Source organism: Saccopteryx bilineata, chromosome 7, assembly GCF_036850765.1.
Source record: "Saccopteryx bilineata isolate mSacBil1 chromosome 7, mSacBil1_pri_phased_curated, whole genome shotgun sequence".
Taxonomy (NCBI): domain Eukaryota; kingdom Metazoa; phylum Chordata; class Mammalia; order Chiroptera; family Emballonuridae; genus Saccopteryx; species Saccopteryx bilineata.
In genome coordinates this window covers 57,046,930-57,060,833 of record NC_089496.1, presented here as the reverse complement: position 1 = coordinate 57,060,833, position 13,904 = coordinate 57,046,930, and the positions used below count along the sequence as shown (strand labels likewise).

At 61.2% G+C, this 13,904-nt stretch overlaps 1 protein-coding gene across 1 annotated transcript in view; it reads right to left on the bottom strand.

Moving 5' to 3' along the window:
• Nucleotides 1-1,877: 1,877 nt before the first annotated feature.
• PKD1L1 (polycystin 1 like 1, transient receptor potential channel interacting) overlaps nucleotides 1,878-13,904 on the bottom strand; it is an 84,815-nt gene continuing 72,788 nt past the window's right edge. The window contains exons 52-54 of the mRNA XM_066240378.1: nucleotides 12,164-12,325; nucleotides 11,298-11,462; nucleotides 1,878-2,346 (exon numbers count right to left, since the gene is read on the bottom strand). Of these exons, the coding sequence (XP_066096475.1) occupies nucleotides 2,305-2,346; nucleotides 11,298-11,462; nucleotides 12,164-12,325 (369 nt within the window). The 3' untranslated portion in view covers nucleotides 1,878-2,304. The remainder of the gene's footprint in view (nucleotides 2,347-11,297; nucleotides 11,463-12,163; nucleotides 12,326-13,904) is intronic.

Below are 13,904 nucleotides of genomic sequence, written 5' to 3'. Positions count from 1 at the left end.
AAAGGTTGGGGACCACTGGTCTACAGGACGGGTGAGATGACAGACCCTTGGGGGTTTCACACTGTTTCTCAGAAATGTGGGAAAAGCCCCACGCTCAGGGTAGGCCGGGGACAGAGCGAGTTCTGGGGTGTGGGCGTCAGGCCCTGAGGCTGGGCCACCCCCCTCTGAGCCAGCTCTGACCACCAGGAGCTGTTATGGCCTCCGTGGCTTTTTGGAAAATCCACCAGGCTGCACGCGCAGAATTGCCGTGAACAAACCCTTTCCATGTGGACGGCCTGGCGTGGCCTCTGCCACCTGGTCCCACCACCTTCTAGCTGGGTGACCTTGGGCAAGCGACGTGACCACCTGTGGAGTGGACCTCAGTTTACCCAGCTGTGGAATGGGTGCTGTGTGGGGAAATGACTGGAGCTGTAGCCCAATGGTGAGCTGGTTCAACCAGGGGCTCCCCTCCCGCCTCTGCTCCGGTCGGGAGGGATGGTGACGGCCGCCCCAGGGTCACGGAAGGAGCGAGCTCAGTGTGGGGGACGTGCTGGCCCCACCCAACGACGTCCACATCCTGCCCTGAGCCTGGAGTGACTTCCTTACCCAGCAAAGGGCTGGTGCAGACAGAATGACAGCCGCTACTCAGTGGAGCCTGCAGTGACCCCGGTCTGTCCAGCGGCCCCAACGGAAGTGCAGGCAGGAGGCTGATGGCTGGAGTCAAGGAGACGCCACGGGCAAGACAGACCCCCAGCTCGGGGACTCAGTCACGAGAGGACCAGGGGGCGCTGCCCTGGGGATGCACGGGGTGGTCACCTTCCACCGTCCTCATCACGGTGGGCTCGGGGGCCGGCCGTGAGAGTGGCTGTCCTCTCTCACACCCTCATGTCAACACCTGGATTCCACGACCCCGTCACCTCCTCGTCCACCACACGCAGCACGGAGACACGCCACCGCGACCCCAGTGCGCGCAGCACACGCTGACCTGCCCAGGGCCGCCTGTCCGTGCTGCCCGCTGGGGCCAGGCCTCTCCGGCCTCCTCCTCAGTCCACAGCCACCCCAGCCAGCATGGGCGCCCAGGGCGTGGGCGTGCTCGGGGGACGCTTCAGAGTGAGTGCACCTGGGAGGACAGCCTGTCCGTCCAGAGCGCCAGGCGGGAGCAAGACGTCAGCCAGTGAGGAGGCAACTCCCAGGGTCCTGCACCTCTGTGTGTGTGTGTGTGTCCTGTACCTCTGCATGTGTGTGTGTATGTGTGTGTGTCCTGCACCTCTGTGGGTGTGTGTGCACGCGCTCTGGTGACCAACAGCACGCTGACCGCACCCAGCCCAGAGCTCTCACAGGGATCTCCCCCATCTGGACGCCATGTTCAGAGATGGAAAATGAGGCCGTATTTCCCAAATACATGAGCCTGTCAATCACGCACCTTACTCCTGAAGGCACTCCTGTGTTCCCAGGTGCGTCCGTGGCACAGACTGACAACCTCGCTCCCATCAGTCACTTCAGCTGCCTGACCAGCCCCGTGCCACGCCCCTCGCGGGTCAGCCCGGTTCTCGTGGGACCCAGCCTGCAGGCTCCACGCCACTCTGTGCCTTCAGGAAGCGGGCCCAGGGCTCCGAGTGACCAGGGACACCCCTGACCCTCCCCCGGGGGCTGGGCCCCAGCCCTGTCCCCTCTGGAGCCTGGTCCCCGGGGGGACTCGAGGGCCGTGTCCACACGGCCCTTTCCGTGCACGTGAACCGGGCGCCATTTCGAACCCGACAATACAAGCATACGCTTCAAGTTCCGGTGCCCCTCAGCCAAGTCTGACTGAGCCTGTAGGTTTTTAAACAACTTCAGACATCAGCCCAGCCAACTTCAAAGGCTTTGTTCAAATAACCATTTTACATTGAATTAGTAAATCAGGAAAAAACAAGTTATTAATCTGGCGAGATTCAATTGCTAACTTTACAAAATGAGGACTTCACTTCAAAATCTTATTTAACAACCAGAATGCTCTCCAGGCCCACCCCCTGCAGTTACTAGATGTCTGCAGTAACTTGCAGGACAAGACTCAGTGGGCAGAACAGAGTCCAGGAAATGAGGCCGCGGTCTTTTGACGCTGAGACATCCGTCAGGCAAGCGCGGAGCTGATCGTCACCGTCGTAGCGCGAGGGTGGCCGGCAGAGGACCCGTCTGGTGAGAACCGAGGTGGCACTGCCCCCGGCCTGGACACAAACCCAAGTCCCACCTGGGTCTCTCACCACGTGTGGGACGGGCACCTTCCTGAGTCTGCACCTCTTCTCGTGGGTGAAGCCCGACGCCTGCTCAGACCGAGCTGTGAGCACCTCAGTGCAGCCCCGGCCCCCACGGCTCCTCGCTGCCCGCGGGCTGGAAAGACAGGGTGGAAACGCTCAGCCTGGGACAAACTGCAAACCAGCCGGTATGGGCAGCAGAAGGAGAATAGCCATCGGGCAGAGAGGGGAGGGGCGGGGAGGGGGAGGGCGGGGTGGGGTGGGGAGAGGAGGGGTGGGGAGGGGAGGGGCGGGGAGGAGTAGGGTGGGGCAGGGAGGGGAGGGGTGGGGTGGGGAGAGGAGGGGAGGGGTGGGGTGGGGAGGGGTGAGGTGGGGGCGGGGCAGGGTGGGGAGAGGAGGGGCAGGGAGGGGCAGGGAGGGGCGGGGAGAGGCTCCGCGCCCAGCCAGGATGTGCGGGCTGTGGGCAGAGGCCGGGTGTGAGCCTGTGTGATGGAGGCAGGAGGCCCGCGGGCACTCCCCGCTGCGGCCCCAGCCGTGTGCCCAGTGCTCGCGGCTTCCCTCTGCCTCTGAGCGCCGAGCGGCAGGGACGCCTGCTCCGTGGCCGTGTGACGGCTCGACCAGGTAACAGGTGTCGGGCTTCCGTCAGAGTCTGGCAGGCGGTGAGAACGCACGTGGCCTCCCACTGTCAGCCGCCAGCAGAGAGGAAGCAGGAGCCGCAGCGCGGGCCAGACGGACCACACAGCCCTCTCCCTGCTTCCGCCAAACGTGTCCCCTCAGCGCCCCTGCTGACACCCTTCCCGCCCAGGTCGGCACTCAGAACGCGACCACACTGGGAGATGACACTGTAAAGCCCTAAGGTCAAATGGGGTCACGATGGTGAGGCCCTGCCCCAGTGTGACCGGTGCCGCGATGAGGAGACGGGGACACAGACACAGAGCGCGACCGGGTGTGGTCACGAGAGCAGACGGCGCCTGCACGCCGGGGAGGGGCCTCGCGGGGGAGCAGCCGGACCCTGGTGGGGGCGCCGGCCTGCAGGGTTGTGAGGTCGGTCCCTGCAGCGTGTGGACCTTTGTCCCTGCAGCCTGGCAGCCTGTCACACCTGCTAGACCAGGGGTCGGGAGCCTATGGCTCGCGAGCCAGATGTGGCTCTTTTGATGGCTGCACCTGGCTCACAGACAAATCTTTAATAAAAATAATAATGTTAAAAATATAAAACATTCTCATGGATTACAATCCATTCATTTCCTACCGCTCATGTGCATGGTTGCAGGTGGCTGGAGCCAATCACAGCTGTCCTCTGGGACAACACCAAATTTTTATTGGATAATGCGTCACGTACACGGGTTGTTGTATGGCTCTCACAGAATTACATTTTAAAATATGTGGTGCTCACGGCTCTCTCAGCCATAAAGGTTCCCCACCCCTGTGCTAAACGAAGATCTTCTAAAATCAGACAAAGGGTAAATATCCCAATTGGAAAATGGCCAAGAACACAAACAGGCAATATAGCCAATATTAAAAAAAAAAGTGGTTGCCAGGCTGCTAGAAAAACCATGAGATTTTTATTGATTTTAAGCACATAGCATTTCCATCGGTGTTCCCTTTGCAGGTTGTAACCGCCGTGAGCTGTTTTTTAGTTCAACTTTCTCTGCCCTGAGGCAGCTGCAGGCGCTGGTGCAGCGGTCAAGCGTGGCACAGACAGACCCGTGGTCCCCTCCCGTGGCTGCGCTCAGGACACTGACGGTCAAGGCACAGACTCCGTCCCCAGGACGGTGCCCTCTCGCAGCCGTACCCGCCTCACCCTACACGCTGCCGTCCCAGGAAGGTCACGTGGCGGGCAGCCTTCCCGCGTGGGGGTCTGCAGACCACCCGGCAGTCAGCGCAGATTCCGGAAGCTTCCAGTTGGAGGGGTTGCATACAAAGCTGCTGGGAGCCCCCTCACAGGACACGTGTGGGCACAGGCCGGCGGTTCTCTGGGACGAGTGACCGAGGGCGTCACTTCTGGGTGCTGAATTGTCATGCTGCGTTTTAGGAAGTTCCGGGAACTTCCCAGAGAGGCCGTGCCATTTCCACCGCACCGGCAGCGAGGAGGGGGGGGTCTGCATTCCCCCGCATTCTCAGAGCTGTGTGGTGACATCTCCCGGGCCCGGCGGTGTCCTGGTGGCTGGGACTGCACGTCCGGTCCTGTGTCTGCTGCCGGCACGCTCCCTTCTGGGTCCTCTCTGCGCCTCCGTCTGTCTCTAAGGGGAGGGTCTGTTTTCCTGCTGCGCTGAGAGGTCTCCACACGTTCTGCAGGCCAGCCCTGCGCTGACACGTGGTCGAGGCGTCTCCTTCGTCTGCGGACTGCCCCTGTGCCCTCTCCGCGTGGTCACTTGTGTGACCAGGGTCTCGAATTCCGACGAGGTCCATTCATCCATCTTCTCTTTTACGGATCACGTTCATTTTCTCCTTTGGTTTTTCTTCCTCAAAAAAGTCATCGTTTCAGAGCTCATGTTGAAGTCCGTGATCGTCCTGAGTGAATTCCGTGTAAACAAGATGGAGGGTGAAGTTCTTTCTCCTCTTTTTTGCCTCTGGATGCTCCGTGGCTCCAGCACCGCCTCTGGGAGGCTGCCTGTTCCTCCTCCTCCACCTGCCGCTGCACCTGGGTGGGGCCTGTCTGCGCGCATCTGCTCCTGGACGGTGTCCCCGCCCGCCCTCCGCCCTCCGCACGCGGACTCAGCAGCCGTGAGCACGACAGATTCTGTCACCCACGGGTTTGGAAGAAACATGCTCGCCCTGTGCGGGGCGCTGGGTGAGCCTAAGGTCTTTCAAAGCTCAGGCGAGATTCCCGAGGGGTGACGACAGCTTCCCTCGCCCCCTGCATGGCCAGGAAGAGGGTGTGGGCCTGCAGTGGCCCTGAGGGCAGAGCCGTGAGGGGAAGCTGGGCTCTGGAAGGACTGGACACAGGGTCTCTGCGGCCCCTGCTCAGGGCCCTCCGCCCGGTTCCGTCCGTCAAGGACCCGCCCTGGAGACCCTCGGGAGGGATCAGCCCGGAGCAGGTCCCCCCCCGGGCCTCACACCTTTACTGAGCTCTAAACCCCATCACGCAAATGCCCGCTCAGCGCCCCAGGTGGGGGCATTCTCGGGTGGCAGCTGTAACTTAGACCCTTTTTCTTTAACCTGAGAACTCGGGGTGCCAGGGAGGGAGCGTGGGGGCTCATGGGGAGGGGCCTGCATCTGCTCCCTCCCCTCCTTGGTGCCACCTGACGGCCGGGCCCTCACCCACAGCGCTGGCAGAGCTCACGCAGGGCACACGCTTCCCACGCCCTCCCCCCCCCCCCCCCCCGTAACGGATTCCATCCTGGACGAACCCTCACGTCCCGAGGGGCTTTGACAGGCTCGTCCCAGGCCCCCGAGGTGGCCGCCGTGGGCGAGTCCTGGCCGTAGGGCCTCCCGCTTCCTTCCATCCTGTCTCTTGGGATGGACGGCACCGTGAGCACACAGACACCACATGGCATCATGGCACCCCCGTGGACTCCTATTTAACACTGTTATTTAAAACGGCAAAAAGAATAATTCCTTTTTGGTTGCCACTTTCTCATTTTCAGAGTCAAAGAAGCTGGGATGATTCATTCAGCTAATAATTTAATGACAATGAATGTGCACTGGAGTGCAGATGTCCAGCCTGCGGAAGCCGCCCTAAGTGAAGAGCTAAGAGAGCAAAAGGTAGGAAGTTGTGAACTTTTTTGAGTATTTTGTTTCACTTTTGTCAGATTAGTGGAATTTTATTTCCCCAAATGTTGGAATTTAAAATGTAACCTGTCTTCAAATACCTACAGTTGCTTAAATGTAATTGTTACGAGTGGGCTGCGTCCTCCAGAAGACGCTGACCCGACTCTGCGGACGATCCCATGGGGACGAGGTCATGAGGGTCCCATGGGGACGAGGTCATGAGGGTCCCATGGGGACGAGGTCATGAGGGTGGCCAGGGCGCCGTGTCCTGGTAGGAAGGGAACCATGGACACAAGGACGGGCGTGGGAAACCCCAGGTGAGGCTGCCGCAGCTGCGGACCAGGAGGGTGCAGGAGGGGTGCAGGGGTGCAGGAGGGGTGCAGGAGGGATGCAGGAGGGGTGTAGGGGTGCAGGAGGGGTGCAGGGGTGCAGGAGGGGTGCAGGAGGGATGCAGGAGGGATGCAGGAGGGGTGTAGGGGTGCAGGAGGGGTGCAGAGGTGCAGGAGGAGTGCAGGGGTACAGGAGGGTGCAGGGGTGCAGGAGGGGTGCAAGAGGGGAGCAGGAGGGGTGCAGGAGGGGAGCAGGAGGGGTGCAGGGGTGCAGGAGGGGAGCAGGAGGAGAGCAGGGGTGCAGGAGGGGTGCAGGGGTGCAGGAGGGGTGCAGGGGTGCAGGAGGGCCTGGCCAGCCCTTGCGCTGTGCCTGGCCTGGGCTGAGGGCTGGGCGTGGGCTCTCCAGGCTGCGGGCGGCTGTGTTCTGTGTGGGCCCCCTCACGGCACCAGAGCCGCTGAGACAGTCCTGCACTTATTGTCCGGGGGGAGAACTGGAGCTTGTCAGACTCTAAGCTGAAAAAGAAATGTCTCCACAAAGCAGCCAGGGGCAGGGCGGTCAGGCCCCTAAGAGTCAGCTCTGTCGGTAAAACGCGGTTCCAGTCAGTCCGTCCTGTCCAGAGCGATCGGGAGTCCTGGTTCCCACCCGCGGTGCCCCGTGTCACCCCACCGCACAGCTGCCTGAGAAGGGACAGTGACACTCCAGCGTTGCAGGGCCACGTGCACGCTCCATCCTGCGCGGTCACCGGGGGCGGCTGCGTGTGAGCCCCAGAAGCCTGGGAGTCGACCGTGAGCTGTCCGCCTCCACATCCCGGTGGTCACTTCTCAGACGCGACACGCCTGTAGGTCACGTCTAAGTGGTTCCAGTAAACTACAGCGCCTTCCCGGTGACGTCCATCAAGGAAGACGTTCCAAAGTACAGATGTGCAGACCCGCTAAGAGGGAGTGAGGGCCACTCACACGACCCGCACCCCACACGTGTGACGCGTCCCTCTGTCATCTGTCTGCTGGAAAAGTATGACTGCTCCTTTTCAAAGCTGTTCGTTGGAAATGATTTCCAACTCACAGAAAAGTCACGAGGAGAGTTCTCTGACCTGCGCACGTCCTCACGCAGAACCAGCTGACACCGTGCTCGGTTCACGCTCCCCGCTCCTCTCCAGGGACGAGGTCCAGCAGCCCTTCCTGCTCAGCCCTCCACGAATGCAGTCACGGCCCCCGCCCTGCGCACGGCTCTGCAGCGCACGGCCCAGGACGAGACACGCCTGCCCGTCTCACGGGGCTGACCAGGGTCAGGGTGGCTGGGTCCCTTCAGTCAAGTCCAGGTACGATCCGTGCCCGGCAAGTCAGTCTCGGGTTCAGGGCATTCTTCCTGGACAACCTCACTGTAATCAGCGTTGGTGACACGACCGGCCCCTCTCAGCTTCCCATGAAGAAACACAGCGCCCCAAGATCCAAGTGGACACAAAAGTTGCCCAGAACTTTGCCACGACGCTGAGACCCACACTATCCAAGTTCCCGGAACACTGTGTCTTCTTGGTGGACACACCCTCCAGTCCACATTGCTCATCATCGGTCGGCCCCGCCCCTGCCCGCCCTCCGACCCCCAGCCCCGCCCTCCGACCCCAGCCCCGCCCTCCGGCCCCAGGCCCCGCCCCCAGCCCCGCCCCCCAGCCCCCTGGTCCCGGGCACAGAGATACTGCAGACGGAGTGGATCTGGAGAGTTTCCGTCACTGCATGCTGAAGCCACAGCGACCACTGACCGTGTGCAGGTGTGGACAGCACTCCTCTTGAGACCCTGTGGGAGTCCCCACTCGGTCTTTTTACAGGGGGACATCAGACGTGAGGGGTAGGTCAGCAGGAGGGTCCCCAGGTGGGGGTAAGGCCGGACCTCCCCCGGCAGGCACCCACCTGGACCATCAGACCCACCTGGCTCTGCAGGGGGCCGCACTTCCTGCCTGTTCAGGCCCAGTGCTTCCCCTGACCAGCCTGTCAGAGCCTGTTTCCTGCCCAGAGTCAAGTTCAGTGTGTTCAGACCGTCTGCACCATGAGTTAGAGACACCGGGTCACTGAAGAGTCAGTAAGTTGGGTCCCTGGAACCAGATACGTATTTGGAAAACCCCCGAGTATGAGGGCAGCTCAGGAGACACCCCTGCCAGTCAGGGGTCTGACACGGGCCATCTGTGCACGGGAAGGAAAGCCAGTCCTTCTAAGTGTCCCTCGACATGCCACAAACCGGCCGAGCTCACAGGAAGCAGAAAGTTGGCCCTCTGGACAGCTTCACGGGTCCTGTCACTGACCCGCAGGGCCCTGGCACGGACCTTTCTGAACCCAGCTGCAAAGCCACAGTGACCGTCACTGCTGTCATGGCAACTCCGATGTAGAAGCTGACAGGGAGCTTCATGGCTACACAGAGCTTCCCAGCACCCCTCCTCGCTGGGGCCACCCAGGAATCAGTGATTTTAAAAATGACCAAACTGTCCAGGAAGACAGTGTCACCTGAGGCCGGGTGCTGGCCTTGCTGGACATTCCTGCCCGATTCAGATGTGATCATCAGAGCAAAGTGAGAGGAAATTATGTGGAAACCCCTCTGGCACCAGTCACGTGCACAAGAGCCCCGAGGCTGGGGCTCCACAGAGCTGGGCACTGACCTTTGGGAGGAGCCTCCCTGGGACAGTCCCTCTGCTCCGTCAGAGCCCCTGCATGCAGCTTCTCTCCTGATGCCAACAGGGATCACCCAGGAGGAGGAGGAGGAGGAGGAGGGGGAGGAGGAGGGGGAGGAGGAGAAGGGGGCAGAGGAGGAAGAGGAGGAGGAGGGGGAGGAGGAGGAGGGAGGAGGAAGAGGAGGAGGAGGAGGAAGAGGAGGAAGTGGAGGAGGAGGAGGAAGAGGAGGAGGAAGAGAAGGAGGAGGAGGAGGAAGAGGAGGAGGTGGAGGAGGAGGAGGGAGAGGAGGAAGAGGAGGAAGAGAAGGAGGAGGAGGAGGAAGAGGAGGAGGAAGAGGAGGAGGAAGAGAAGGAGGAGGAGGAGGAAGAGGAGGAGGAAGAGGAGGAGGTGGAGGAGGAGGTGGAGGAGGAGGAGGAAGAGGAGGAGGAAGAGGAGGAGGTGGAGGAGGAGGAGGAAGAGGAGGAGGAAGAGGAGGAGGAAGAGGAGGAGGTGGAGGAGGAGAGGGGGAGGAGGAGGAGGAGGAGGAGGAGGAGGAGGAGGAGGAAGAGGAGGAAGAAGTGGAGGAGGACAACGACGACCCAGGAGAGGGGACGGGCAGCCGTGACATTTCGCCACACGCGTCACTCGGGAGCAGGACGAGCAGTGCTTTGCGGGTGGCACGGGAGCTGCAGGCGTCCAGTCCCCCACCTGCTCATCGAGACGCCAGTCCCCATTATTCACGCTCAGATGAGGAACAACTGCCCCAAAGTCAGGAGATCTGAGGGGCTGCTTCCCGAGACGGGGCACACGAGGGCAGGGCTGCCCCGAGTCCAGCCCCTGCACCGCTGCTGAGACCCCTGTGGGGCCCCAGTCCCTGCCCACCGGGAGCCGGGGGGCCGGGCCCGGAGGTGCTGGCACCTGTGGGGACCCGTGTGCCAGGCCTCAGGGAGCAGCAGGCCCAGGAGACGGTGCTTCCTGTGGACTGGGGTTCAGGTTATCCTGTGGACTGGGGTTCAGGTTATCCTCGTGGACTGGGGTTCAGGTTATCCTGGGGTTCAGGTTATCCTGTGGCCTGGGGTTCAGGTTATCCTGTGGCCTGGGGTTCAGGTTATCCTGTGGCCTGGGGTTCAGGTTATCCTGTGGACTGGGGTTCAGGTTATCCTGGGGTTCAGGTTATCCTGTGGCCTAGGGTTCAGGTTATCCTGTGGACTGGGGTTCAGGTTATCCTGTGGACTGGGGTTCAGGTTATCCTCATGGACTGGGGTTCAGGTTATCCTGGGGTTCAGGTTATCCTGTGGACTGGGGTTCAGGTTATCCTCGTGGACTGGGGTTCAGGTTATCCTCATGGACTGGGGTTCAGGTTAAGACTGTCCTGCAGCTGACAGCTCCCACCCCTCCCCAGGGACAGCTGGTGGGGGGCACAGGCACCACGGTAGCTGTGTGGTCCTTGGCGTGTTTCCCAGGCTCAGGAAATGAGCCTAAGTGACCACAGGCTGTGACTGTGACCTGACCGGCGATGGCCCAGGCTGTGTCCGTGACAGTATCAGCCACATTACAAATTCAGGTTGCAGCTGCCTCTGGCTGGAAGCGTTGTTACTATGTACGCAGAGTAAGTGCGCTCACGGGAATGACAGGAGATCTAATCACCTGAGCTGCCCGGCCAGGGCCTGAGGTGATTGATACACACCGTCCTCTGTTTTAATCATAACACAGAAACGTAAACATTAACCTAACGGTATAGACACAGCACATGGTCCTCTTTCTTGTGATGTTCTTAATTATTGTTTACACGTTTCAAAGGCGGTAAGCGGTACCTGCCTTTTCTCTTCACGTGTATTCTTTTTCTGTCAGTATTTTACACACATTACACACCTTACATATCACACCCGTTCATCATGGGTCATCACGTTACCTGTTCTATGGAAACTACTTCCCCGTCATTCACCCAATTTTCTACTGACGTGCACATGGAAACAGTCCTTCCTGTGATCCAGGCACCTGGGGGGGGCGCCCCACGCTGTGGAGGCCAGAGAGCCTGTGCCCCCCCCCGTGCCCCTGGCCTAGTTCTCACTGTGCTTGGGGACCCCTGGCTGTGTCCTGGCCACAGGTCTGCTCAGTGTCCTGGGAGAACTCTCCCGTCCTCAGTCTCTTCGCTGATTCTAGCTCAGTCAGAAGTAAGGGAGCAGACAGACACTTCTGTCGCAGGTCAGCTGGAGGGGACATTGGACGTGTCACGTGGTTGAGCAGCTCTGCAGGGCTGGCGAGAGCGTGCCTCACCCCTGGTGCGCCCCACCCTGACGGAGCATGTATGCAAAGTGGACCTCAGGATTTGGAATAACAACTATTTCAAACTTTCTGTAAGACTTAAAAAACCAAGAAAATTGATAAAAAGAAGTTTTCATCTGCTTACCCCAGTAGCTGGGTCGTCAAAAGCCCCCACCCGGGGGTCTCCTTCCGCCCTGGCCTGGGCCGCATGGCAGGGTCCAGGGAGCGGGTCCTGCAGGTCATCGGACAGACCGCTGATCTTCAACAGCAGCTCGTCGAGCAGGTCCGCGAACTCGTCCAGGGAGCAGCTCTGCGGGGAGAGAGCGGGACTGGGACACGCCTGCCGGACCTCAGTTCTCCTCGTCCCTCACTGTTCGACTCGCTGCCTGGTGAGGACTTCTGACGGCACGCACTTTTGTTTCGGACACGCAGGACGCTGACGTCAGGACACCTGGGTGCTGGGCCTGCCGGTCCCGTCGCGGCTCCCTCACCGTGTCCTGCGCAGCTGTGCACACCTGTCCCTCTGCCACACAGAGCAGTGCACCTAAGTGTCATGGTCCCTAAGGTCCCTGTGAAGGACTGTCACACGGATGTGAAGGCCGTGATCTAGAGACCGCCCAGTGTCTCCAGGACACACGACTGGTACAGACGCCCGGGGGAGGCTGGGAAGCAGCCGGGCACCAGCGCACCACACCTGCCTTCACGTGCCGATTCGAGTCTCGGTGACGACACCCCAAGGACTGACAGGACAGAGAAGGGGAGAACCCTGAAGTCCCCCTCCAGGGAGGACGTTCTATCTAAGGATCAAGCAGCTAATCGGGAGCATGAGCCTGGAAAACTCGGACTTCTTAAGAATTTAAAGCAAAGGTTCTGTGGTTCTGCAAGGGCCCTGGGCACATCACCACGGTCACGCTGTGATAAGGGAAGGCAGACTCCTCGGGTGAAGCCGCCGGGACGCGCTCACGGCCCCGCCCCGCAGCTCACGTGAGTGACCCCAGCCCCGCAGCTCACGTGACTCTCGTCCGGCTCCGGCTCCAGCGCCCTCCGCCCGGGCAGCCCCAGCGCGGAGCGGGCTTTCCCCCACCAGTAGGCCGCCGCCTCTCCGAGTCTCACCAGAGACTGGCTTTGAAAAGATTTTCTTTTTGGGGCAAAAGCCATGAGGGAACCTCTCAGCTGGGGAAAAGAAAAAATAAAGACAAATTTCATGTTATTAAGCAAAAGACCCCCCAAAATAGCTTTATCAATTTGTTCAACTGCACAATAGACATTATATCCGATGCTGCTGCTTCATTTCCCGTCGATAAGACAGTGATTGCTCCGCTAAGAACTGGACTGAACTTCTGCGAGGTGGGCCCAGCGCTGGGCCGTAACCCTGCAACAGGGGCGTTGCCATAGCAGCAGCCGAGGACCTCAGTCCGAACTGGACCGGGTTTCCCAGGTCCGGGAGCCTCTCGGTGCCAGCGCCCCCTGGCGGCCCCTGTGGGCTGTGTGCACGCCCCCCACGTGCTCCTGCGGGAGGAGGGGCCGCAGCCTGGGGGGGCGGGCAATGCAATGACCCAGCCGCGGCCCCTGGGCCCCTGCAACTCGGCCCCAGGCTGTTTCTCTGCAGGCTGAGCCAGGGCAGCAAACACACTCCATTGTATTAAGAACCCAAATACACAAAGTTTCATCTGCTTCCTTAGAGCCCGCTTGGCACGCACTGCAAAACCTCCCAGACAGCAGTCCCCACCCCCCGGGGGAGAGGGGGCCCTGCAGGGGTGAGCCCCAAACGCTGCTGCCCTTGGGAGCTCTGACCCTGAGACTCCCTGCACACCTGAGACACCGCCCCCTTCTCCCCAGGACCCAGCCTCGGACATCCGTGCACACACGCCTGTCGACACGGTGCCCACATACAGCCTCCTGCACGGAAGCCAGCCGGATGGGGGCAGCCAGCTCGGGTCTGGGGCGGCTCCACACGGATCCTCTCTTCTGAGAGCTGCAGGACCTGCCCTGGCTGGGGGTGTGGGGTGAGGGAGCACCTGTGAGGCCCATGTGGGGCTCCGTGGGGCTCTGGGCCTAGTCGGACACACAGCGGGGCCTCCATCCCTGACTCCAGAGGAACACCTGTAGAGTTTCCTAAAAACCGGGGTGCTGGGCCCCACCCCCGAGAAAGGAGGCAGCAAACCTGGGGAGCACCCGGCTGAGACCCGCCGACCCGGGAGCCACCGCGGGGCAGCGCGGGGGTGGGGCAGGTGGCCAGTGACACCCGGGAGGCCCACCTACATTCTATATGCAGGCACACAGCAAAAACCGGTTAAATGCAGGTGTCTGACTGGCCGCAGGGACAAATGCTGAACTGCTGGCCGTTGGTTACTAAGGGCAACTATTAGCTGATGTCCTGTGGCTCCGTCTGAAACCTGTCAGCCCCAAGGGGGGGCAGCAGGGGAGGGGCCTGAGGAACCCGGAGGGGTTTAAGCCAGAGGCTGAGTGTGAGCCGGGTGCACGCACGCGTGTGTGTGCTTGTGCGACTAGGCTCGCAGTGGCAGGTCAGCAGAAGGGTGGACGTGGAGAACCATTGCTACTCCGTCCTGGACCTGGACACCAGGCCCCAGGCAGGCTGGCGGACGCAGTGACACACGACACGCTGGGAGACGGACAAAGGGCGAGAGGCAGCCTGCAGGGCGGGGGCGGGGGTGGGGTGGCTCAGCGCTGCTGGGAGGCTCCCTGGAGGAGGCGGCACCCGGAGTGACTGGCCTTCTGGCTGAAGCTGTCA